The 21,504-nt window shown below is 36.5% G+C and overlaps 1 protein-coding gene across 3 annotated transcripts in view; it reads left to right on the top strand.

Annotated features, from left to right (window-relative positions):
* LOC136041034 (E3 ubiquitin-protein ligase NRDP1-like) overlaps positions 1 to 21,504 on the top strand; it is a 29,789-nt gene that overhangs the window by 1,681 nt on the left and 6,604 nt on the right. Inside the window, exons 1-3 of one of the 3 annotated variants that reach the window (XR_010620949.1) lie at positions 8,777 to 8,880; positions 19,057 to 19,199; positions 20,536 to 20,917. Coding sequence is in view for 1 of the 3 variants with exons in the window: in XM_065725564.1 (XP_065581636.1) it covers positions 19,057 to 19,199; positions 20,536 to 20,917 (525 nt within the window). In the remaining 2 variants the exon portion in view is untranslated. Of the gene's footprint in view, positions 1 to 8,776; positions 8,881 to 13,082; positions 13,105 to 19,056; positions 19,200 to 20,535; positions 20,918 to 21,504 lie in introns of those variants that run through there. The other 2 variants (XR_010620950.1, XM_065725564.1) reach the window with 2 other exon arrangements.

Below are 21,504 nucleotides of genomic sequence, written 5' to 3'. Positions count from 1 at the left end.
TAACAAGACCTCCTATGCTATTTTTTGATAGACCATCTGGCTACTAAACCAGTTACTCATTACCTGCTAAAAGCTAGGAAATATTTCAATAAATGACCTACAAATAAAGGTAGCATTCCAATTCATAATTCATTATATTATTTCCAATTGTTTTGGTATTAATTCAATTTTAAGCCCCCAATGGACACTAAAAGATGATACCCTTTTTTATTATTTCAGATATGGCTTATATAGCCTACCTCTTTTGGCATCACTCTTGTTTAGACTAGTTTCCCTGTAACTCAATTGAGGTTAAAATTCTAGATATACTACTTAAATCCTACTAGCTACTTCATGTTGTGAATTTCTCAGGATTGCTCTCTGCTGTCTGAACCTTGTCCTTCAAAGGGTTCTATCAGTATAACTAGAGGTTGGTATATTCAGCTGTGGTATATTATGAGTGTCTCTCCTTTGTACACTAAATTAACCTCATTAAGATAAACATTTCAAAGAATCTTGGAATTATTGTACATTTTCCTGGTTTGTTTATAAAACTTTGGGTTCATTATTTATTTCGGTCATTAATTTCTTATTGTACTTCTTTATGGGTGTCAACCTTTTCTTTGTCTCCAGTGTTGCTCTCTGAGATACATGGCAAAGCAAGGAGCCTTATCCTTGAAACAAATTAAATAAAAAAACAAGTTTTTTTTAACTGAAAGTAAGGAGCAACATTAAAACATAAAACGAACAGAAATTACTTCGTATATGAAAGAGGCTGCTTCTTCATCAATGCTCCGCTCTTTACGCTAAAGTTTGACTCTTTCTCTCAATTCTTCTTTTTAAAACAGTAAAAAACTTTAGCGTAAAGAGCGGGGCGTTGATGAGGAAGCAGCCTCTTTCATGTACGAAGTAATTTCTGTTCGTTTTATGTTTTAATGTTGCTCCTTACTTTCAGTTAAAAAAACTTGTTTTTTTATTTAATTTCTGAACGTTTTTGAATCAATGCATGTTTTGATTTTGGCTCTCCGCAGAGGAATAATTAAAACGAAATTTCCATTTTTTTTTGCTAAATGACTTTCTCATAATTTTGATCAAATGATTTTGAGAAAAAAAGAGCAGGAGAGGACGCCTAGTTGCCCTCCGATTTTTTGGTTAATTAAAAGGCAACTAGAACTTTTAATTTTTTACGAATCTTTTTATTAGTAAAAGATTTACGTAACTTATAAATTAGCTTACGTAAAGAACTTTTGTATTCTCATATTTTTATTACATATATGAGGGGGTTCGTCCCCTCGTCAGTACCTCGCTCTTTACACTAAAGCTTAAATTTTGTCCCAATTCATTAAGAATGACCTGAATCACAAAAGCCGTAGATTAAATAGTTGAAATTACTAAAAATACTTTAGCGTAAAGAGCGACGTATTAGGAGGAGGTGAGCCCCTCATATGGGTAATAATTTCTGTTTGTTTTAAGTTTTAATGCTGTTCCTTACTTCCAGCTGAAAGAACTTTTTCATATTTATTTTTTCATTGTTTTTTTTTTAAATAATGCTAGTAAATCCTGCGCTCCCTTCATGGAGATTTTCTTCCCCCATGACAAATTATCGATGGAAAGTTCCCCCAGCATATCCCCCTCTTCTCAACCCCTCCCCCAACCAAAAAAATCCTCCTGAAAACGCCTGTACACTTCCCAATAACCATTACTATATGTAAGCACTGGACAAAGTTTGTAACTTGTTGCCCCTCCCATGGGGACTGTGGGGAGTAAGTCGTCCCCAAAGACATAGTTATAAGGTTTTTCGACTACGTTGAATAAAATGGCTATCTCAGAATTTTGATCCGTTGACTTTGGTAAAATAATTAGCGTGGGAGGGGGCCTAGGTACCCTCCAATTTTTTTGGTCACTTAAAAAGGGCACTAGAACTTTTCATTTCTGTTAGAATGAGCCCTCTTGCAACATTCTAGGACAACTGGGTCGATACGATCATCCCTGGAAAAAAAACAAATAAACACGCATCCGTGATCTGCCTTCTGGCAAAAAATACAAAATTCCACATTTTTGTAGATAGGAGCTTGAAACTTCTACAGTAGGGTTCTCTGATACGTTGAATCTGATGATGTGATTTTCGTTAAGATTCTATGACTTCTAGGGGGCGTTTCCCCCTATTTTCTAAAATAACGCAAATTTTCTCAGGCTCGTAACTTTTGATGAGTAAGACTAAACTTGATGAAACTTATATATTTAAAATCAGCATTAAAATGCGATTCTTTTGATGTAGGTATTGGTATCAAAATTCCATTTCTTAGACTTTTGGTTACTATTGAGCCGGGTCGCTCCTTACTAAAGTTCGTTACCACGAACTGTTTGATACTTCTGCAAATAAGTTGTTGCTTGATTAGAAGTCTTTTTGTATTCTCATGTGTGTATTTTGTTTTCTTCAACCCCATTGTGGCACTCCTTTGGCACTCAGAATTAGTCCATATTTGCCTGATCATTTTAATTGTCATATTTGTAGATCTGACAACATTCAACTTCCATTAGTAACTTAAATCTGTCTAAATCTACTTCGCTAATTTAAGCTAGTAGATCTTCTACTTAAATGAAGTATGAAAAAAGTGTTTTTAGCTTTAAAACTTTGCTCAATCCCACTATATTATGCTTCAAAGATCTTCAAAATATATTTCCTAAATTTAGAAAAATCCTTTGACATAGCCTAAAATTCCACTCCAGTTCTAGTATCAAAAATTATAGAGAGGTATATGGACTATCATCAAGTCCTTTTACCTCTTTGACTACTTCATCAGAAAAGCTAGCTGCTGGAGGCACTATTCTCCTCCAGTCAGCAATCAATGAGTACACACTATTATATACAATAATACACTATTATTGATTATGGGAAGTATGGGTACCTGAGCTACCTGTCCCCAGCAGTTTAAGTCCACTAGGCTGGCCAGTACAAAAATGGCTCTTCTTACTCTCTTCTGCCCAATCAAAATCTAAACCTAAATCATATCCTTTTAAATTGATATCTTCATGCTTTAATAAACACTAAACAATATTTCTCTTCTTTAATATATTAATAGATGCCTTAAATATCTTGTGGTCAATATCTCAGGAGAGGTTAGAATTCAGGATAGCTGTATAAATATTTGGAATCCTAGCCAAGGAGCAGAAACACTTTAGAGAAATAGTCTCCTCACTCTGAGCCTGACAATCAAATAATACATGCTGAATTGTTTCATCTGTTGAGAAGCAGATTTGGCATAAAGGGGAATGATGTAGCTTCCAATTAAATAACAAGCTGCCTAGAAATAAGGCACCTGATCTCATTGGTAATATAGCACAGTATTTAATCTAGTATGAAATGGGGATAAAATTAATTTACTGTGATTAACATTGGATCTTTGCCTGATAACATCTCCTGAATGAAGGTCAGAGGAAGTACTAGGAATTAACATGAAAACCTTTACTGCTAGAGAATCTGCCATATCATTATATTTGATGCCTTTATGACTTGGAACATGTTGGAAATAAATCTCATTGCCTTTAGTCATAAGATAACGAAGTTGTCTTCTAATATTATTTAAATCCTTGTCATTACCAATTCTATTAATATTTTAAAGCTATAGTAATACTGATTTTGAGTCAGAGAGACAGAGTATATTTTCAGATTCTATATTATAATTTATAAGTGCATCCGAGGCCAGGCAAATGGCACATAATTCAGTAGACAAAATAGAAGATCCTTACAGGAGATGAGAATAGATGTTCAAGTTTAGGGATGGGATATATTCTCCTGCTCCAGCTCTCTCCCTCTGGACAAATCCATCTGTATTTATTTTTCTACAGTTATGGTATGCCTTTGAGATCTGTTCAGCCAAAATAGTCCAGATCTCGTAGTTAGGCACCAGGTTTTATCAATTGAGATAAGTTCTACTTGACAACCTGGTGGACTCATTTCCCATCGAGGGGACACAGTAAAGGTATATGCAGAAGGAGAGTATTGATTCCAATTTGGGACCTCCAGTTGAAATTGATTCCATGATGAATGGGCATTGGGACAAACTGATCCCAGGAATGGCATGTGCACGTAAACCATGTTTGGTTCCATAAGCCTGGATTTGTGAGAAATATCTAATCCTTAGACCATATGCTCTTTCACTTAGGGATATCAATCCAGACAATATTTTTAACTTAGAAAGAGGAGTATGCTTATGCACACCCAAAGCTATTTGAATGGCAGGGTTTTGTGAACATTCAAAGATTTTGAAGAAGGATGGGAGACAAACTGAGAAAAATTGGATCTCATATTCTAGATTTGAACCAATATGTAATTTGTAGAAATCCAATGTAAGTTTAGGATGACATCCCCACTTACTTCCAGCAAGTCTCTTTAGAATACAAAGTCTCTGAATAGTCAAAGATTTCAAAGGATTAATATGTTCATGCCACTGCATTTTAGAATCCATAAATAAACCAAGTAATTTCACTGAATTTCAATCTGGGATGTCCCTTGAGAAGATCTTGAGTGGATTAGGAAGATCTGTAGCACCATTATTAAATATAATGGCTTTAATTTTACTGATTGAGATTGGGAAGCCAAAAGCTAAAGAGAATATCTGGACTATTTTAATATACTGTTGAATTAGACTTCAAAGAAGGCCAATATCCCTTCCAGACTTCTAAACAATCAAATCATCTACATAAAAACCAAATGATTACCTTAAATTGCAGCTTGGAGCAATCTAAGGATTTTTCCTTGTAGAAACTCCAGAGTTGATAATACATGACACATAGTTGAATAGATACACTTAACTAGTGGTTTGATGTTGCTGATTTGAGTGCTTCCCAGTTATACTTCCATTCTTTTTTGACCATTCATTGTCGAGATGGCTCTTAAAGCTGTTTGTGGTTTGGGCAGCAATGGTATCTGGCAGTAATTTGTTCCAGAGGTTGGCAACATGGTTGGTAAGAAAATGGGCGTGTTGCCGCTTTGAGGAGAAATGCCTGAATAACTTCAAGTTATGTCCCCCTGTACAAGAGTCCTGAGACACCAGAGGAAGAAGACCAGGAACTGCCTTTGAATTAATAATTTTATTAACCAGAATGGCATCACCCCATCTTCTTCTATAAACCAGAATTGGGAGTTTCAGCTTGTATAGCCTTGTAAGGTAAGGGAGCTCATGCAGTCCACTCACCATCTTAGTGGCTCTTTTCTGGACATCTTTAAGAATTTTAATTTTTTTTTTTTGAAAAAGGGAGATGCAAGGACCATGCCTATCTCAAGCCTTGGCCAAACAAGTCCTTTATACAAAAGGCTCAGAATTTTAGGAGAATTGGGAGGAAATTGTTCTTTTATGAGCCCTAGTGATGAGCTAGCTGATGCTGCTGCCTTTTTTGCATGAGTGCTAAATTTAAGATGATTGTCAACAATTACTTCTAGCTCACGTTCTTCCAACTCTGGAGAAAGGAGCTGACCGTAAAGAGAGTAAGTTGTATTGATATTCTTGTGCCCAAAGTGTAAAACATGACATTTTGACACATTGAAAGTGAGTAGCCAAGATTTCGCCCACACGCTAAGGAGTTCAAGGTCGTTTTGAAGTTGGGAAGTGTCTTCAAGAATGCTAGCTGGACCAATTACCTTGGAGTCATCAGCATATAACGTCATCCTGGTCTTAAGTGCTAGAGGAGCATCGTTTATGAAAATATTTAACATGGTAGGGCCAAGAACACTACCCTGTGGAACCCCGCTGATAACTTTCTGAGAAGAGGAGAGAATAGGATTGCCATCTGCATCAAACAGTCTTACATGCTGAACACAATTCCTCTAGAAATCCAGAATCCATTTAAGAATTTATTCCTCCAAACCAATAGATTGTAACTTAAGCTCAAGTCTCCTATGACAAACTTTGTTGAAGTTTTTGAAAAATCAAGAAGGATCATGGCAACAGGAATTCCCAACTCCAGTAGTTTTGTAATATAGTCATATGACTCAAGCAGATTAGTGTCAACTGATCTTTAAGCCGTCCTGGCTGAGTGGGTTGGTGCGCTGGATTTGGGATCCCTTGTCTGAGAGGACGTGGGTTCGAATACCAGTGTACCCAATTCTTCAGTTTGGGACGGGGGTCAGTGGCGTGACTCTGTAAGCTTAGCCAGAGTCGACCCAGCTCTAAATGGGTACCTGGAGAAATCTGGGGAAGGTAAACAGGAAAGGTGTGCGAAAGCACAGGGTGGCTGGCCCCCAACCCCCCATTGCACTTCCTGGCTGAAGGGCCAAGAAACGGAGATCAGCACCGCCGGTACGGACTGTAAAGTCTAATGCCGTATCCTTTACCTTTTACCTTTTTTTTGTTGCATCGCAAACCATGTTGAGAGCTGTTAAGAAGATGATTCTGATCAAGATGCTCAATAACTGCTTTGTTGATGAAAAATCAGGGACAGAGTGCCTATTTCCACATTTAACAGAAGCATACTGCCAAAACAGCTTGGGATTATTTTTTATATTTTCAGCTAACCTTTCTTCATGACTCTTCTTCAGTTGTTTGATGGAATTGGTGGCCTCATTCCATGCCTTTTGATACTTTTGATAGTTTGCCGCTGTTTTCTTTTTTTTTAAGTGTTTCCAGGTTCGATTCTTCCTATTCAGTAGTTTGCTAGTTAGGCAAGTCATGGAGGATAGTGTTTTTGCCTGTCTGCTCCAAAATGTTCTAGTGTGAGCTTTTTTAAAAACTAGCAATACAGCTTTGAATTTCTGCCAATATTCTTCAATATCTGAAGTGAATATGGTATCCCAATCGAAGTCAGCAAGTCTCTCAGAGATATGCTCGTAATCAATAACTTTGTGTTGTTTAGGAAGAGGTTGAGTAGTAGACAAGCACAATTCTGTGAGGATAGCAGCATGATCACTGCTACCAATAGGAGCAAGAAATTCATTTTTAGTCCACAAATCTGGATTATTAAGAATAACTAGGTCCAGTATGTTGGATGCTTGACCATCTCTGTACCGTGTAGGTTTGTCAACAGTTTGCAACATCAAATGTTCAGGCAGACAAGTAAGAAATGGAAATTCCTGTTTTTTGGCTGTAAAACCAGAACCATCAACCCAATCATAATTGGGAAGATAGAAGTCTCCAAGAATCACCACATGTTGGTTGCAAGAGTCTTTGATAATATCAGAAATGATATTAGCAAGATACTCTTCAGATTCAAGGCAAGAGGGAGTATTAGGACTACGATAAACCACTCCGACCGCCATTGTAGAATTACCACACTGTAGTCTAACCCAGACATTCTCAACCCAAACACAGCAATGGGAAGAAGGAATCAAAGTGCTTACCTTGAAACTGCTTTTTACATATATTCAAACACCTCTCCTGCAGGCATTGGACTCAATGTTAGATATGAGTTGGTATCTGCTGATTTCAAGTGCTTGGGCTGTAAGAGGCTGTTTCACATTTTTGGGGCATATCTCAGATATGGCTGCAATATCAACTATTTCTTTTGGTAGGCAGATGGAGCTCTGGAACATTGTTGAAGAGGCCGTCAGCGTTCGCACTAAGAATCCTTAATTTTCCAATATCATTTGCATGACGAGTTGCACTTTTGGTTGCACTGTGCAGAGATCATTTATTAGCAAAAAATACACTAGCAGAAAGAGGCTCAGTTGATGAAGCACCAGAAGAAACTGTTGAATTAGCACTGAAAAAAATGGGAACTCCTTGAAGACAACTCATTAATACATGAAACACCATCATCAACTAAAACAAACAAACTATTTACACTTTCATCTGGTGACAATAGTCTGTCCAGATGAGAAACATTACAGCTTAGTCCAAAATCATCCCCTGCTGTGGAACTGCAGTCTGCAGCAGGTCTTTGTCGTCTTTTATGACGATTTCGAAGTTCCTGATTACAAGATTTTTTTTTCACCTGACGCTGTTCTCTCTTTCTGTTGCTGAACAAGCTCTCTATGTTTAAGGCGATCCTCCCTGGATTGGTCGGATCGAAACTGGATGTCCTTTCTGAGTTCAAATAATTTCTGAAGAATTTTTTTTCTTAACCTCGAAATCGGACACAGTGAAAAGTGCCGGTGGAGGATGTTGGCTTAGGGTTGAACTTGGACAAGACGCCAAACGTCTAACATTAATTAGCTCGCCAGGATTGATGCGATACTGCAGCACTAAATAATCTTGAATAAAAATAGACAGCATGATTCTTTTCAGCTCGCACTATTCATATAATATTGGATGCACTCAGGGCTGAGATGTTAGCAGATTTGATTTCTTCTTGGGCAATTGACCAAGTAGTCTTTTCATCACACTTTGTGGAGAGGTTTTGCTCAATAGTAACCATTTTAGTGTTTAAAAGTTTGAAGTCTGCTCTCAACGTATCCATGGTACTATTGACCAGTTCAGTTAGCGTCTGGGTGATAGTTGTCTTGAAGGGCAACATGGCGGCTGAAACGGCAGACGTTATGTCCGCTACACTGGAGGCATGAGTTGCTAAGCTTTTAAGGCATTTAGAACAGTTCCAAGCGCTCTCAAGCTTACTTGTAGCCGAGCTCAATGCAGCAAATTCTTCATCATTCAAATTTAAACAAATAGCACATGTCCATTTGCTGCAAGAGTCGCACTGCAAACATTTAGAACTCTCGTCAAGGTCTGTTACGCATTTCATACAGCAGTCTGATTTGGAGGGGCTTTCTCGAACGCGCTCTTCGGGTCTTTTTCCCGATTCATCAGACGCGCCGACACTTTTTACTGTCGATTTCGGCATAATATTGGCAACACTTATTACAACTTCGAAGAAAACTGTTGAAAGATAAACAATATTAATTCAGTGACATGGCACTTATCACAAATAAAATAATTGTCTAATTAAAAACAGAATAAGACGAAAAAGGTATTATTTTGTTAAGCGTTTTTTTCTGTATCTATTAGTATATAACACATTGGGAAAGAAACACTCTGTCTATAGGAAATGTTGGATAAATTTAAACTAGGTCACAGCACATCAATAAAGTTTGTATCACCATCATCAACTGATGAAATGATGCATGAGATACTTGAAATTCAGAAACATACAAGTTGAATAGAAGAGGACTCAACACCACACCTTGAAGAAGACCTCTCCTAATAGAACTTAACTCACCTCTTGACTGATTTACTCGAACATAAAAACATCTATCAGTTTGAAAGGACTTTATAAAATTTATGAAAGAGTATGGGAAGTCAAGATTAATTAAAAGTTCCAGTAATTTATTGGGAACTACATTGCCCTAGGCATCTGACCAGTCAGACAGAACAGCCATTTTGACATGTCTTATTTTAAGAGGGTTGCAAACATCAATTTCTAGCCAGGTAATGTTGTCTAAGGAGCTATGTCCTTTTCTGAAACCTGTTTGTTCACTAGGAAAGAGATTATTGACTTCAGAAAACTACTCAATTCTTGATATATAGACAAGCCTTGCCAGAACTTCAATAAAGGCAGGTAATACTGATATAGGACAGTAAGACTTGGGAATAAGATTACAAAGACTTTCGAGGGCAGTATGAACCACCTTTGGGGACTCAAGAATTCACTTCATATAAATACCATTATGACCTGGGGAAGATTTGATATTAAGAAAGTTAAGGGCTACACTGAATTCATTTTGGGAAAAAGGTTTCATCAGGGCGCCTTTATATGAACAGGTAAGAGGGAGAGTGCAAAAAGGAGGTCAGGTGGAATGAAAATCTGACCAGTCCTTATTATAGATATTAGTAAACAAATCTGCCTTCTTTTAATCTGAGACAATTGGATTACCATCCTGAATGATATCATATCTACACTCATCATTAGACTGCTTCCCACTACTTAGTTGGCTAAGGAAATTGTGAACTTTTGAAATTGGTATTCTAAAACTGATAATTGAGCTGAAATTCAACTATGCACCCTGTTTCGCTCTTCTTCAAACTAGTTTCACCTTAGCACATGATTGCTTATAAGAGATTGCTGTTGACTGTGATGGGTGCTTTTGGAACATTTTAAAAGTCTTTCTTATTGCCTGAACTGTAAGCCTACACTTGTGGTCTTTCTTGGGTCTTTTGAAGCCATTGTTAAAAAGCAACTTAGTCACTGGTATTTCCAATTTAGCCGACTGTAACAGGATTGATTTCAAGTTAGACTCAATGGTATTAATATCAGGATTGGAAGAAACAAAGGAAAAGTCTACTTCCTTTAATATCTCACGAAAAGGCACCAATTGCCTTTGGAGTTATTAAGTGTTGGTATGTGGAGTTTGGGCAAATAGTATAAATCTTGAAATGATGTCAAAATTGCAGAAGGATGAGATTGCAGAGATAACACCTTCACCATCTGAACTAGGCCATAATGTGAAGGAGGACCCAGAAGCAAATCTATAGTTGAGAAAGAGTTAGATGAAATGTTATACCTGGTCTGGAAGTTAAATGAAGTGAAAATCAAAGTGTCTGGAAAATTTGACAAAATGTACTCTATTCCTCTTCCTGCTTTGTTGCTACCAGCTGTTTGTTCCCATAGAGGGCTGTAGGCATTAAAATCATCAAAGATAAAGGTATTAATACCTGGTAGTTTGGATGAAGACACTTTGGATGTCCTTGCTCCCACATGGGCGATACAGTGACTTTATGGCAAGATGGTTACCATTAGCTTGGGTTATTATTATACCTTCAACATCAATCTCATCCCTGTTGATAATTGAAGGTTGGATTGAATCATGAACAAAGATCGCAACACCCCCTCCTTTTCTAGTAGTTTATCTATCTTTCCTGTAGCACTTGTACCCAGGCATTTTGATTTTCTTGAACTGATGAAGATTAGTCTCTTGTAGACAAATAATCCCAACTCTATTATTATTTGCACATTGGATAAGATCGGCAAGTTTATTTGAATTTAAAGAAACACAATTCCATCGTAGGATCTGCAGCTTAGCTAACACAGGAGAAGTTGAATAGGTGTCATGCATGATACTTTGAGAGAATTGATGATATATCTGTTCCTATCTCATTGAAAATAGAATTGGAAAAGTAGTATTCTGCAATTTCTTTTGTTATACTACCTTTTTTTTTCTTTAGACAAATTTGATTGGAAGATTTGGTCCACTGATGCAACATATAAATTTGTAATATGAGGTCCAACTCTATCTTGCATAGTGTTGGCTTGAGTAGAAATATTTAGTGAAACTGCCATTCCTTCAGACCAAGATTTAGAATTAGTTCTAGGATTGTGGAGGGCTGGAATCGCTATAACAACATTGGGTTACTCCCTAGCCAAGTGTGGGAGAGATGTCTTAATAGGAGGTAGTGGTGCCTGATTTGTTTTTTTTTTGGGACCTGTAGCCAGGGTTTTGGAGGAAGGGCTAAATTCACTTCCTTAGCCTCATTAGCTCTTAGACTTGATGGAACTTTGGAGAGCTTGGCCAGCTCCTTTACAGCTATAGGGAAAGGAACATTTTCTTGATGGGCAATCCTTAAAACTTTAGCCCATTGAACATGAATTGTGATCTGTTGATTGATAACTAACACCACAATTTTTACATTTAGGAACTTCAGTACATAAACTTTCTGTAAACAAGAAATGATTACCAAGGCAATTGGGGCACCCCAATTCAGAGCAAGAACCGTACTTAGATGAGTGACCAAGCTTAAAATATTTTGAGCATTGGAGAGGCTTTTCTCCATAGCTTGGACTGAGTCTGAGATTCCAATTATTTCAGGAGTACATATAGAAAGCTTTTTACGTTTCTGTTTTCTGCCCATTGTCTGAAATTATCATTTGGCTGGGTATCAGTTTTGGAGATTGGGGACTCTGAGACAGTAATCAGAGTATCATTTTGGCTATCATCATTGAATATTGGAGATGCAAAAATAGGAATATCAGATTCTGAAAGCCAATTAGATGATTGGCCCCCTTCCCTGAGGGGGTTAGAAGAACTAGGAAACATTGAGTTAAGAAAAGAAAAATTCCGAAATCTTCTACCACACAATTAACTTAGAGGAAAAACCAAAAGTATACTTCTAAAAACAAGGAATATTAAGAACATTATGAACACTAATTAAACAACTGTAAGAAAGGTGATACAATTGAAGATGGTGTAATTATTGAGGCATTAGCCTGGTTGCTGTGGGTGGCAAATTACTTAGTAGTATGATGCTTTTTAGATTGAGACACAGTGTTGACAAATTTTAAAGAAAAGAACAGTGCAGTTTTACAAATTGTAGAGGATGGTTTGTTTTGTTTGATTCAGTTCATACCAGAGCTTTGGTGAATGTCTTATCCTTGTATGGTATACCAGATATATACATTAAAGTGATTATTGATGTGTATGAGAATAGTTCTGTTGTAGTTAAGGTAGGGAATGAGGTTAGTTGCTGATTCTGTATTGAGTCAGGAGTTAAGCAGGGTTGTGTTCTATCCCACTTTATATAGATCACTTTTGTGGACTTTTTCTTAAGAAGCACAGGAAAAGCATTGGGAGAACAGAATTAAGTAGGGAGGAAAACTTTGTGGACTTAGATTATGCTTATGATTTAAGAATTCTAGATGAAAGTGGGAACAAATTTCAGTGAACTTTGACAGATTTTCTTCTTTTCTTCTGAAGTGCAAATATTTCAGTCTTCCCTAAATCATCTTTGTTGACTGAATCAAATGTCTGTTCATAAAAAAAAAACTAGAAAGTGATTTAAATTGGGTGAGTGCAAATTGACCTTTTGATCCCGTATGATCTTCAGAAATTATCTATAATCAGGAAAAACTTTAGCATTGTCTGATCCCTAAGTTAAATATTCTTCATAAAAATAAACATTTTACCTGCCAAAAATTAAGTACACAAGGATCAAGTCTTAGAGGTGAAAGTTTGTCAACTACAAGAGATAAAAAATGACAAGATTTTTATCCCAATCTTTTGCTTGAATGTGGGAAGGATTCTATGGATAATCACTGCTTTCTTGGCAAGTATTGAAACTTATTATAAGAACGGTGCAATCACTGGAACCTATAATAAGAAATGGACAATCAGTGGAAGTGAAACTCATATCAGTTTCAATTCAGAGTTCAAGGTGAATGCATCTATCTCAAAATCGGATATTTATGGACGAAATCAAACGAGTAAGCTTTCTCAGTGATCTTATGGCTATTGAATTTTAATCCCAGTGTATCTCCAGTAGATTTTTGAAAAATTTGGCAAAAGATTGGTTTTAATTAAAACTTGTCTGACTGGTTTACTCCAATTCCATTGCTGGATAAAAAGATAAAAAAGGAATTAATTAGAACTTTGATTGATCAATATTTCTGAACGAAAAAGAGAGAAAAGAGTAAATAAAGAGAGTTTTTTACTTTGGGAACGGTAGAAGCGCCGTATTACGCGATAATAAACGAGCAGAAGAGGGGAGTTTTCTTGTCGCAAGGGCCGTTGTACCTGCCGGGAGTGGATTCTCCCTTAAACTGCGGGGATCAGGTAGCAAGAAACTACGCTTCCCTTGCTTATTATTTAATTTCCATCGCTCATGATTTAATTTGCATTCAAGATTGCAATCACTGTGAGCCACATTCAAGTTATTTCACTGTGCATTTCACGTATTTCACTGTGAGGGCGCTATAATTAGTTAACATGCACGGAGGTGATGAGGACAATTTGTATTATTCTCCGGTGTTAAATTTTGTTCAGCAAAATGTTGAAAAAGGAATTGATGATGAGATGATTAAGAAGTTTGGTACATAATTTTTTGACGTCGATGATATTGTGAATGCGAAGAAGTGGCTTGGGTCCAAGCTGTATCCAGATGCTTTATTTCAGAAGCGAACTGGATTGAAAGCGCCACTAAGTCATTTAGGAGATATACTGGATTTTATCAAGAAGGGCAATACAGATGATTTTGACATCCCGATATTTTGTATATTAAGCCCTAGTGAAGTCCCATTGATACCAGCTACAGCTTATTCTGCTCTCTTTTCGGGAGTGAACGAGCTGCGTATCCAGCTAAAGACTATTTCTAATCAGTTTGAGGCGTTTTCCAACCATTTCCCGCCATTACCACAGCCTGGAGCCAGTGCCTCGAAACCTGCCGATAACCACTCTACTATTGTTGTCTCTAAATTGCCACCATCTATTAGAGATCCGACAAGCCGCAAAGACTTTATCGATCAATTAAGTGGTCATGATTCGGTTCGGTTGTTCGTGAACATTGAAAAATCGGTAGCTTCTGATTTCTCATATATGATTTCTGATTTCATATTTCTGATTTCTCATATATTCCTCATATATGTCAACGACCTCTATCGACTATTTAGCAACCCACGATCTGATTTCTGTTGTCATTTGTGCCAGAAAGGAGATGCTGTGGTTGGAGCCTTGGATACGCCTGGTCAACATGAAGAACTCTTTGCATTCGCCGACGACACCACCCTGGGGGCTGCAGCACCTGATGAATCATCTCTTATCTTCAAGCTACAATTGATGACAGAAAACATATATCGTTGGTTTGATGCAAATTTGTTGGCTTTGAATGTAAAAAAATCGTTTCTTATATTCTCCCGCATAGGCAAAAGCTGCCCTACAGTGACAGAGCTTAAAACATCCAAGGGATCCATATCCCGCCCAGCTGACCGGTTTATTCGATTCCTTGGGATACTTATGGATGAAAATCTATCTTTCAAACGGCATATTGAGTCAATGAGATTAAAGGTTTCTCGAGGCCTTGGAATTATTCGGAAGCTGAAGCGAGTCTTTCCTTTCTCTATCCTTCGTCTATTATACTTCTCTCTTATTTACCCTTATTTATGCTACTGCTTGTCAGTGTGGATGTCAGCATTTCCATCTGTACTTACACCTTTACATAATTTCCAACTGAAAGTAGCAAAAGTCCTTCAATCTACCACCCATATTTCTGTTGAACTTCTGAAGATTAAAGATATTCATACATTACACCTCTCTTTCATTGCATTTCAGTATTTCCGTGGAGACCTTCCATCAAGTTTTTCCGGGCTTCTTGAAATTGTTCGAAATGTCAGTCCTTATGAAACTAGAAACAGGGATGATGTGCTAGTACCATCCACCCCTGCAGTGCGTTCGGACTTTGGTCTGATAGTTGCTGTCGGACGTGCCTGGAACTCCATTCCTGTTGAGATTCGACGGTCTTGTACCATAGGCTCCTTCAAGAAACGGTTGAAAAATTTTTTAATTAAAAAAAATTAAATTAAATTATAATATTGATCAGTTATTTATATTGTTTAGTTTTAAAGATTTAATTTATTTATTTAATTATTTATATTGAATTTAATTATTTAGATTTGGGTGGTGTGAGTGTCGGATCCTCGATGTATTTTTTTTTTTTTATTATTATTTTTTTTTTTAAGTAGGTGGTGCGGATACCGGTTGTACTCGGGTGAGGATTGGTGAGTAGACTCTAAATATATTTTAAGTGTGAATGTATTTAATAGTTATTTATGTTTTGTTTTGTTGTTTTTTTTCCCAAATAACGGGCCATTGAGCCCTTTGGGATATTTTTGTTTATAAATGGATGGATATTGATAATAAAAGGAACTTGAACTTTCTGTGAGTCTGTGAAGTCTGTAGTCTCTGGTATTGGCACAAAGATTCTGCAGAAACGTTACCTTGGAATAATAAAAGGAATCTCGCTGTCACTTAATGCTTCCGAATTCAAAATGCACTCATGAGTCGTTGACGCAAACCTAATTGGTTTCTCCCAAACTATCAAGTTACACTTTTCAGATTCGTTTGCAAAACGTGACGCTATGAAGAATGGAGTAAAAATAGGTTACGAGATTTTCAGAATTTATGATTTCGTAAGTGTACCATGATGTTGCTTTAAGTGCAGGTCTCCTGATCACTTTATCAACGATTGTACCAGTCAGGTGGAAAAATGTGTGCGCTGCGCCGAATATCACATTTTTTCGAAAGATGCGCCCTGTACAAATAGACCTAAATGTGCAAACTGCGGCGATTCTCACACTTCATATAGTCTATTATGTCCAGTGCTCAAGTCTCGTATTGCGACCGCTGTGAAAAAATGATGTCGCAAAAATTCTCGGTTATTTCTTACAATATAAATGGAAATCATTGACGAACTTTCGAGCAACTATGACATCGTTTGTCTTCAAGAGCATCTTTTATCTTCAGATAATACCAACTTGTTGAAACGGAGTGCAAACCATATTACCTTTGTGAGTGCTGCAATCTACGTTTGGTAGACATTCTGGAGGCCTCGCCTGTACACTGAGACGTAGCTCCTTTTCATCCACGACGCCTGTGCTGTTCCATAGTGACGAAAACCTCTTGGCCGTGCGAATTGCTGATTTAATACTTATTAATGTGTACTTTCCTTGTGATCGTAAGTCGGTTCAATCACTGAATAAGTTTGCCAAGACCTGTAGTGTTTTGAAAAAAGTGACATAGTCCGCATCATCTCTCGGTTATCAATTTGTTGTCGCCGGGGATTTTAATGCTGATTTACTGAATTCAAATATTCGGTCTGATCTGGTTTTCGAGTCTTTATCTGAGTTTAAGCTAGTGGATAAGAATCGTCTGTTTTCTTACATCCATCATTCTGGGAGCCTTACTAATATTGATCATGTTCTTTGCTCTCCTAAATTATCTGTTTCGACTGTTTCTGTACATGAAATAGAAAGCGATATAGACAACCTACCAATTTCCTTCATGCTTGGTATTTCTCTGTCGCAAGATAGTTCTACTAGACGTGGGTATCGTAGATGGTTTACCAGACGAAATTGGAATAAGGCTAATTGGGTTCTTTATATTTCTACCCTTAAAGCTTTTTTGTCTAGGATAAAAGTTCCTTTTCAGCTACTTCAGGTTGGATCTAAATTTGTAAATGATAAGAATTTTCTGGATAAATATTACTTTGATATTATATGATGCATGAAGGAAGCTGATAAGGTGGTTGTTCCCGAAGAACGTGTTAAATTTAATACGCGGAAGCCTGAATGGTCATGGGATCCGTGTCTAAAATCAGTGAAAAATAAAGCCAAATTTTGGCTACGTATTTGGGTTTCTTGTGAGCGACCACGTAGCGGTGTAGTATTTCAGCTTAAACAGAAAACTAAATTAGAGTATTAAAAAATATTTACGGTCTGCAAAATCTAAAATTTGCAAATTCCCGTCAAGTAATTTAGATTGGAAAAATATGGTAAATTCAAATAAAATCGATGACTCTTTGTCAACAAGTAGCCCAATTAGTCCTGCTGCTTGGTGCAAATATTACGACCAGATTTTCAACACTATAAACCATTTTGTTCATGCTACTTTTATGAGGTTTCTTATTTCTGCGCTTCCCATATCACTCCGCCAGAACCAGATCCTCCAAGGTAATTTAGTTTCAGTGGCACAAGCTATAAAGAAGCTTAAGTCTAGCTCTATTGATTGTGATGGTATAAGTGCCAAACACCTAAATGTTGATTGTCCAGCTCTAGTCCAACATTTACAACTTCTGTTTCAAATGTGCTTATGCACCTTGGTTGTGCCTGAAAGTTTTTTGTGTGGAATAGATACTTCGATCCTGAAAAGAGGAAAGATTCCGACTGAGTGTGCATCTTACAGGCCAATAACGGTTTCCTGCAATATAAGTAAAATTTTTGAGTATCTTCTCCTCCCATCAGTTAATTCTTCGGAATATTTTGGTGAAAATCAGATTGGGTTTTCAGCTGGGGTAGGTTGCCAGCAGGCTCATCGAGTTTTGGCTAATGTTCTTACTGAGGCTACTAAAAAGGGATTCGAGTTACATTTATGTGCTTTGGATCTCTCCAAAGCCTTTGACACTGTTACGCATTCCCAAGCTATCTTTTCCCTTTCTAGTCACGGTATCAACATATCGGTAATTTTTCTTCTTAGATATTGGTATTCAAATTCCTGTTTGCGGATTAAAACGGATATGAGGGGTTCAGATAGTAAAATTCCAGTACGACGTGGGGTCCGGCAAGGTGCTGTCCTCTCCCCCTCTATTTTCAAACTTTGTATATCATCTGTCCTTTCCTCTATCCCACCTACTTGCATCCTTAATTCTGTAAATATTTCTTATCTTGCCTATGCGGATGATATTCTTTTGATCAGTAGGACTAAAAAACGGCTCTCTTTGTCTGTTTCAACAGTAGCATCTAAACTTCATGCGATTGGACTTTCTTTTAATCTTTCAAAGTGTGAATATCTTTCATTTAATAGTAATATCACTACTTCTCTAATCTGTAGATCTTTTTCTATCCCGTCGGTTTCTTCATTTCGGTGGCTGGGAATTAACGTTAGTAAAACTCTAAAATCCTTACGGACTCTCACTGTTGCTGATTGCAAGAAGAAAATCCAATTAAGTTACTCTAAAATTGTTGCTAACCGAGGTAGATACAATAGAAAGTCTCTTGCTAAATTATACTTGGTTTTTACAGATCATTCGGTTTTGTTTCTTTCTGGTATTTACCCTATTTTTCATAAAAAGATATCAGTTCAATTTGTTCTTATTATTTCCGGTTTTCCCGTTTTCTATTGTATTTGCCTCCATGGTATAGGAATAGGAGCCTCATATCTATTTATAGTTTCCCGAATATTGGGTCGAAGCTCACGGAGCTTGCTGGCAAAGTACCCCAGTCTACTTATAAGTATCTGCCCGCCCACAGAGGCCTTACTCGTTTGCTTTAGTTTCTTGTTCTGTCTGTTTTGTGTAGTGTTTGTATTGTTTCTTTTATTGATACTCCGCTTTGATTTTTTGTAGCGGGTCAAAAATAAATTATTATTATTATGTCCTCCTGCATATGAAATGACCTGCATATGAAATGATCTCATCAGTGTGAGATCACACTGATCCCCTTGCTGCAACATTATATGAAAACCTTGTTAGTCAATTTATCTGCTTGATTTTTTTTACTTTGTTAGTCATAAAAACAAATCGGAGTTTCACCAGACTAATATACCTCAATGCGTTTCAGTGCGTACTTGTATATATTTTTAGTTTTGATACTGGGAGATTCCATTAACTTTACTTCAATTCTTAATGTTTCTTCATATGCCTCTGTATAATTGATGTATTTATATTCAAGGCGCCAATATGTGAACATGTGTTTTGTAATACTTGCATTACTGAGTGGTTAACATCAAGCCAGACTTGTCCTATTGACAGAACCAATTTAACTATTGATGCTTTGAAGCCTGCTCCAAGGATCTTGAGGAATTTTCTGTCTAGGTATTTATTTATTTCCATACATTGCAGATATATACAAACTGATTTTTAAAAGACCTCAGGCTAGATGAGTTTTGTGAAGTTTATTTTTTTTTACCTTTATTTAGTGTATTAAGGTTGATTTATTTTAATCAAAGTTTAAATGAAGTTTATTCTTTCTTCCTTGCAACTCTACTTTAAAAAGTGTAAATGAATAGTACTTGTCAATCAGTTTTTCATGCTGATTTCTGTAGATCACTTTATTTTGCAAAAGATTGACTGTATTCCTGTGAAAATAGGCTATTTCTGTATATACATTGTTTCTAAAATGTGCTTTAGAAAGTTTTGTGCAGATACACTGTTTATACACCATAAGAAATATAATAGGAAACTTAGACCACCCTATTTTCTTGTGATACTGATTATATTCAATAAATCAATAGAATGGACATCAGCCACTTTAACAAGGTCTGAAAACAAGCCAAACTCAGGCATTTCGAGCTGAAACTGATTTCTACTTGGGGGTATTACAGAGATCAGTCATTTGACAATTTTTGATTTCTTATCAGAACTTATGCCTATAATACTGATTTTTCTAGGTGGTAAAATGGTATTCAATCTCGATTTCCGTTTCAATAGAAGTCATAGTCTACATTGGGATTGTCAAGTCTGTCGTAATTTTCACTGATTTTGTTTCTTTTCAAATTGACCTTCAACTGTGTCATATAGGTTACAGGGAAAGTTCTGAGTTCCTTTTCAGTTTTCAAATCGCTGAAATCTTTGGGTGCCATTTCTTGGCAAATATGTTTATTTAGAGGGATTAAATACCTCTGAGTCATAAATAACTTCTTGGCATGTATGTTATTCTCAATATTTCCTTGGACTCAGTCAGCAATTTAGAGTTTTTGAAATTGGGAATTCCAATAATGTTCTTTTGATTTTGATCTTCCACTAGTTTGAAGGGATTTGAGCTCTTTTAAGTATTTTTGAAAATTTGTTTCTGCAATGAACTTTTATTGTTTAAGTGAACATGCATTCCTTTATGACTTACTTTGCATTCCTTCATAACTTTTAAATAAATAAAGAATCTCATTTGACAGTTGTTTTCAAAATACGATTTTAGACTTTCGGTTACTATTGAATGTAGTTTACTCTTTACAGATTGCAGCTATTGCTGCAACCATGATTTAGTAAATATATAGGGCATGCAAAGCCAGAACAAGGAAAGATTTTACAATTATCAGAACAGTCATAGATGGCTCTCAAAGTTAGAAAATGTTATTATTGCTCTAAGCTAGTTAAACTTGGCTATCCTGCGTAATAATATTCATATTTTTACCATATATTTCTTTTTACGTAGATTAACCTTGAGCTGTAGCAACCAGACACATGGATGTCCTGCCTCATTGACATTGGAAAGATTTGCAGCACATCTTCTTGAATGCAATTTTAACCCCAAAAGACCTGTTACTTGCCAATCTGGATGTGGAATGACAATACTCTTTGAAGAACATGGCAATCATAACTGTATACAAAGTCTGAAGATTGAATTGGCAATAGTTCAAAAAGAAAATAAAGAAAAAAATGAAGAACAGGAAGAAAAAATGTCCAGGATGCAATCTGAATTGGACTTACTTAAAGCAGAAATTGATGCATTAAAAAAAGTTATCAAAGAGAAGCAGCCAGCCAGTTCAGATTTGCAACTATTACCAACAGTTGGACAAAGTCAAGCAGTACATCAGGTGATTCTTTATTTTTCAATTCAATTTAGTTTATTTACAATTCATCTTTAACAAAATGAGGGTGAAACGCCCTTAAGATGGAGTAATAAAAAAAAATATAAATGAATACAAATCAAATCAACACCAAGAGACAATCAAATAAATAACGCAGACCAAGGAAGAGAGACTATCAACATAGAAGAACGAATACCAGGCAGTCTTTTATCAATAACACACATAGGCGAAACTAGACGGATTTTATTCATTAAGTAACTATTTCTAGTCCAAGGAGGGTAACTGAAAAGGAACTTAACATAGCAAAACATATTCTACCAACAGATAGTTTCTGAGGTTCACTAAAAAACTGCCAAACTTGACAAAGAGAAAGGAGATGAGGTACAACTTGGCTATTATAAATCTTTTATAACATCTTTTTCAAATTTTGATTCAAGGGCAGTATTGGGAGAACAAAAAGCTCATGCTTATAACAGTTTATCCACTCAGACTCTGGAATATTATTGGCACAAATGTATTCATACGGGAGTTCAAATTTTTTTCTGAGCTTTGAAGGGTTCTCTGCAATTTTATGAGCGTTTTTCTCAATAAGA

Source organism: Artemia franciscana, chromosome 21 (genome assembly GCF_032884065.1).
Source record: "Artemia franciscana chromosome 21, ASM3288406v1, whole genome shotgun sequence".
NCBI classification, from domain to species: Eukaryota; Metazoa; Arthropoda; class Branchiopoda; order Anostraca; family Artemiidae; genus Artemia; species Artemia franciscana.
Note: the sequence above shows the minus strand (reverse complement) of the source record. Positions and strands in the feature narration are given on the sequence as shown.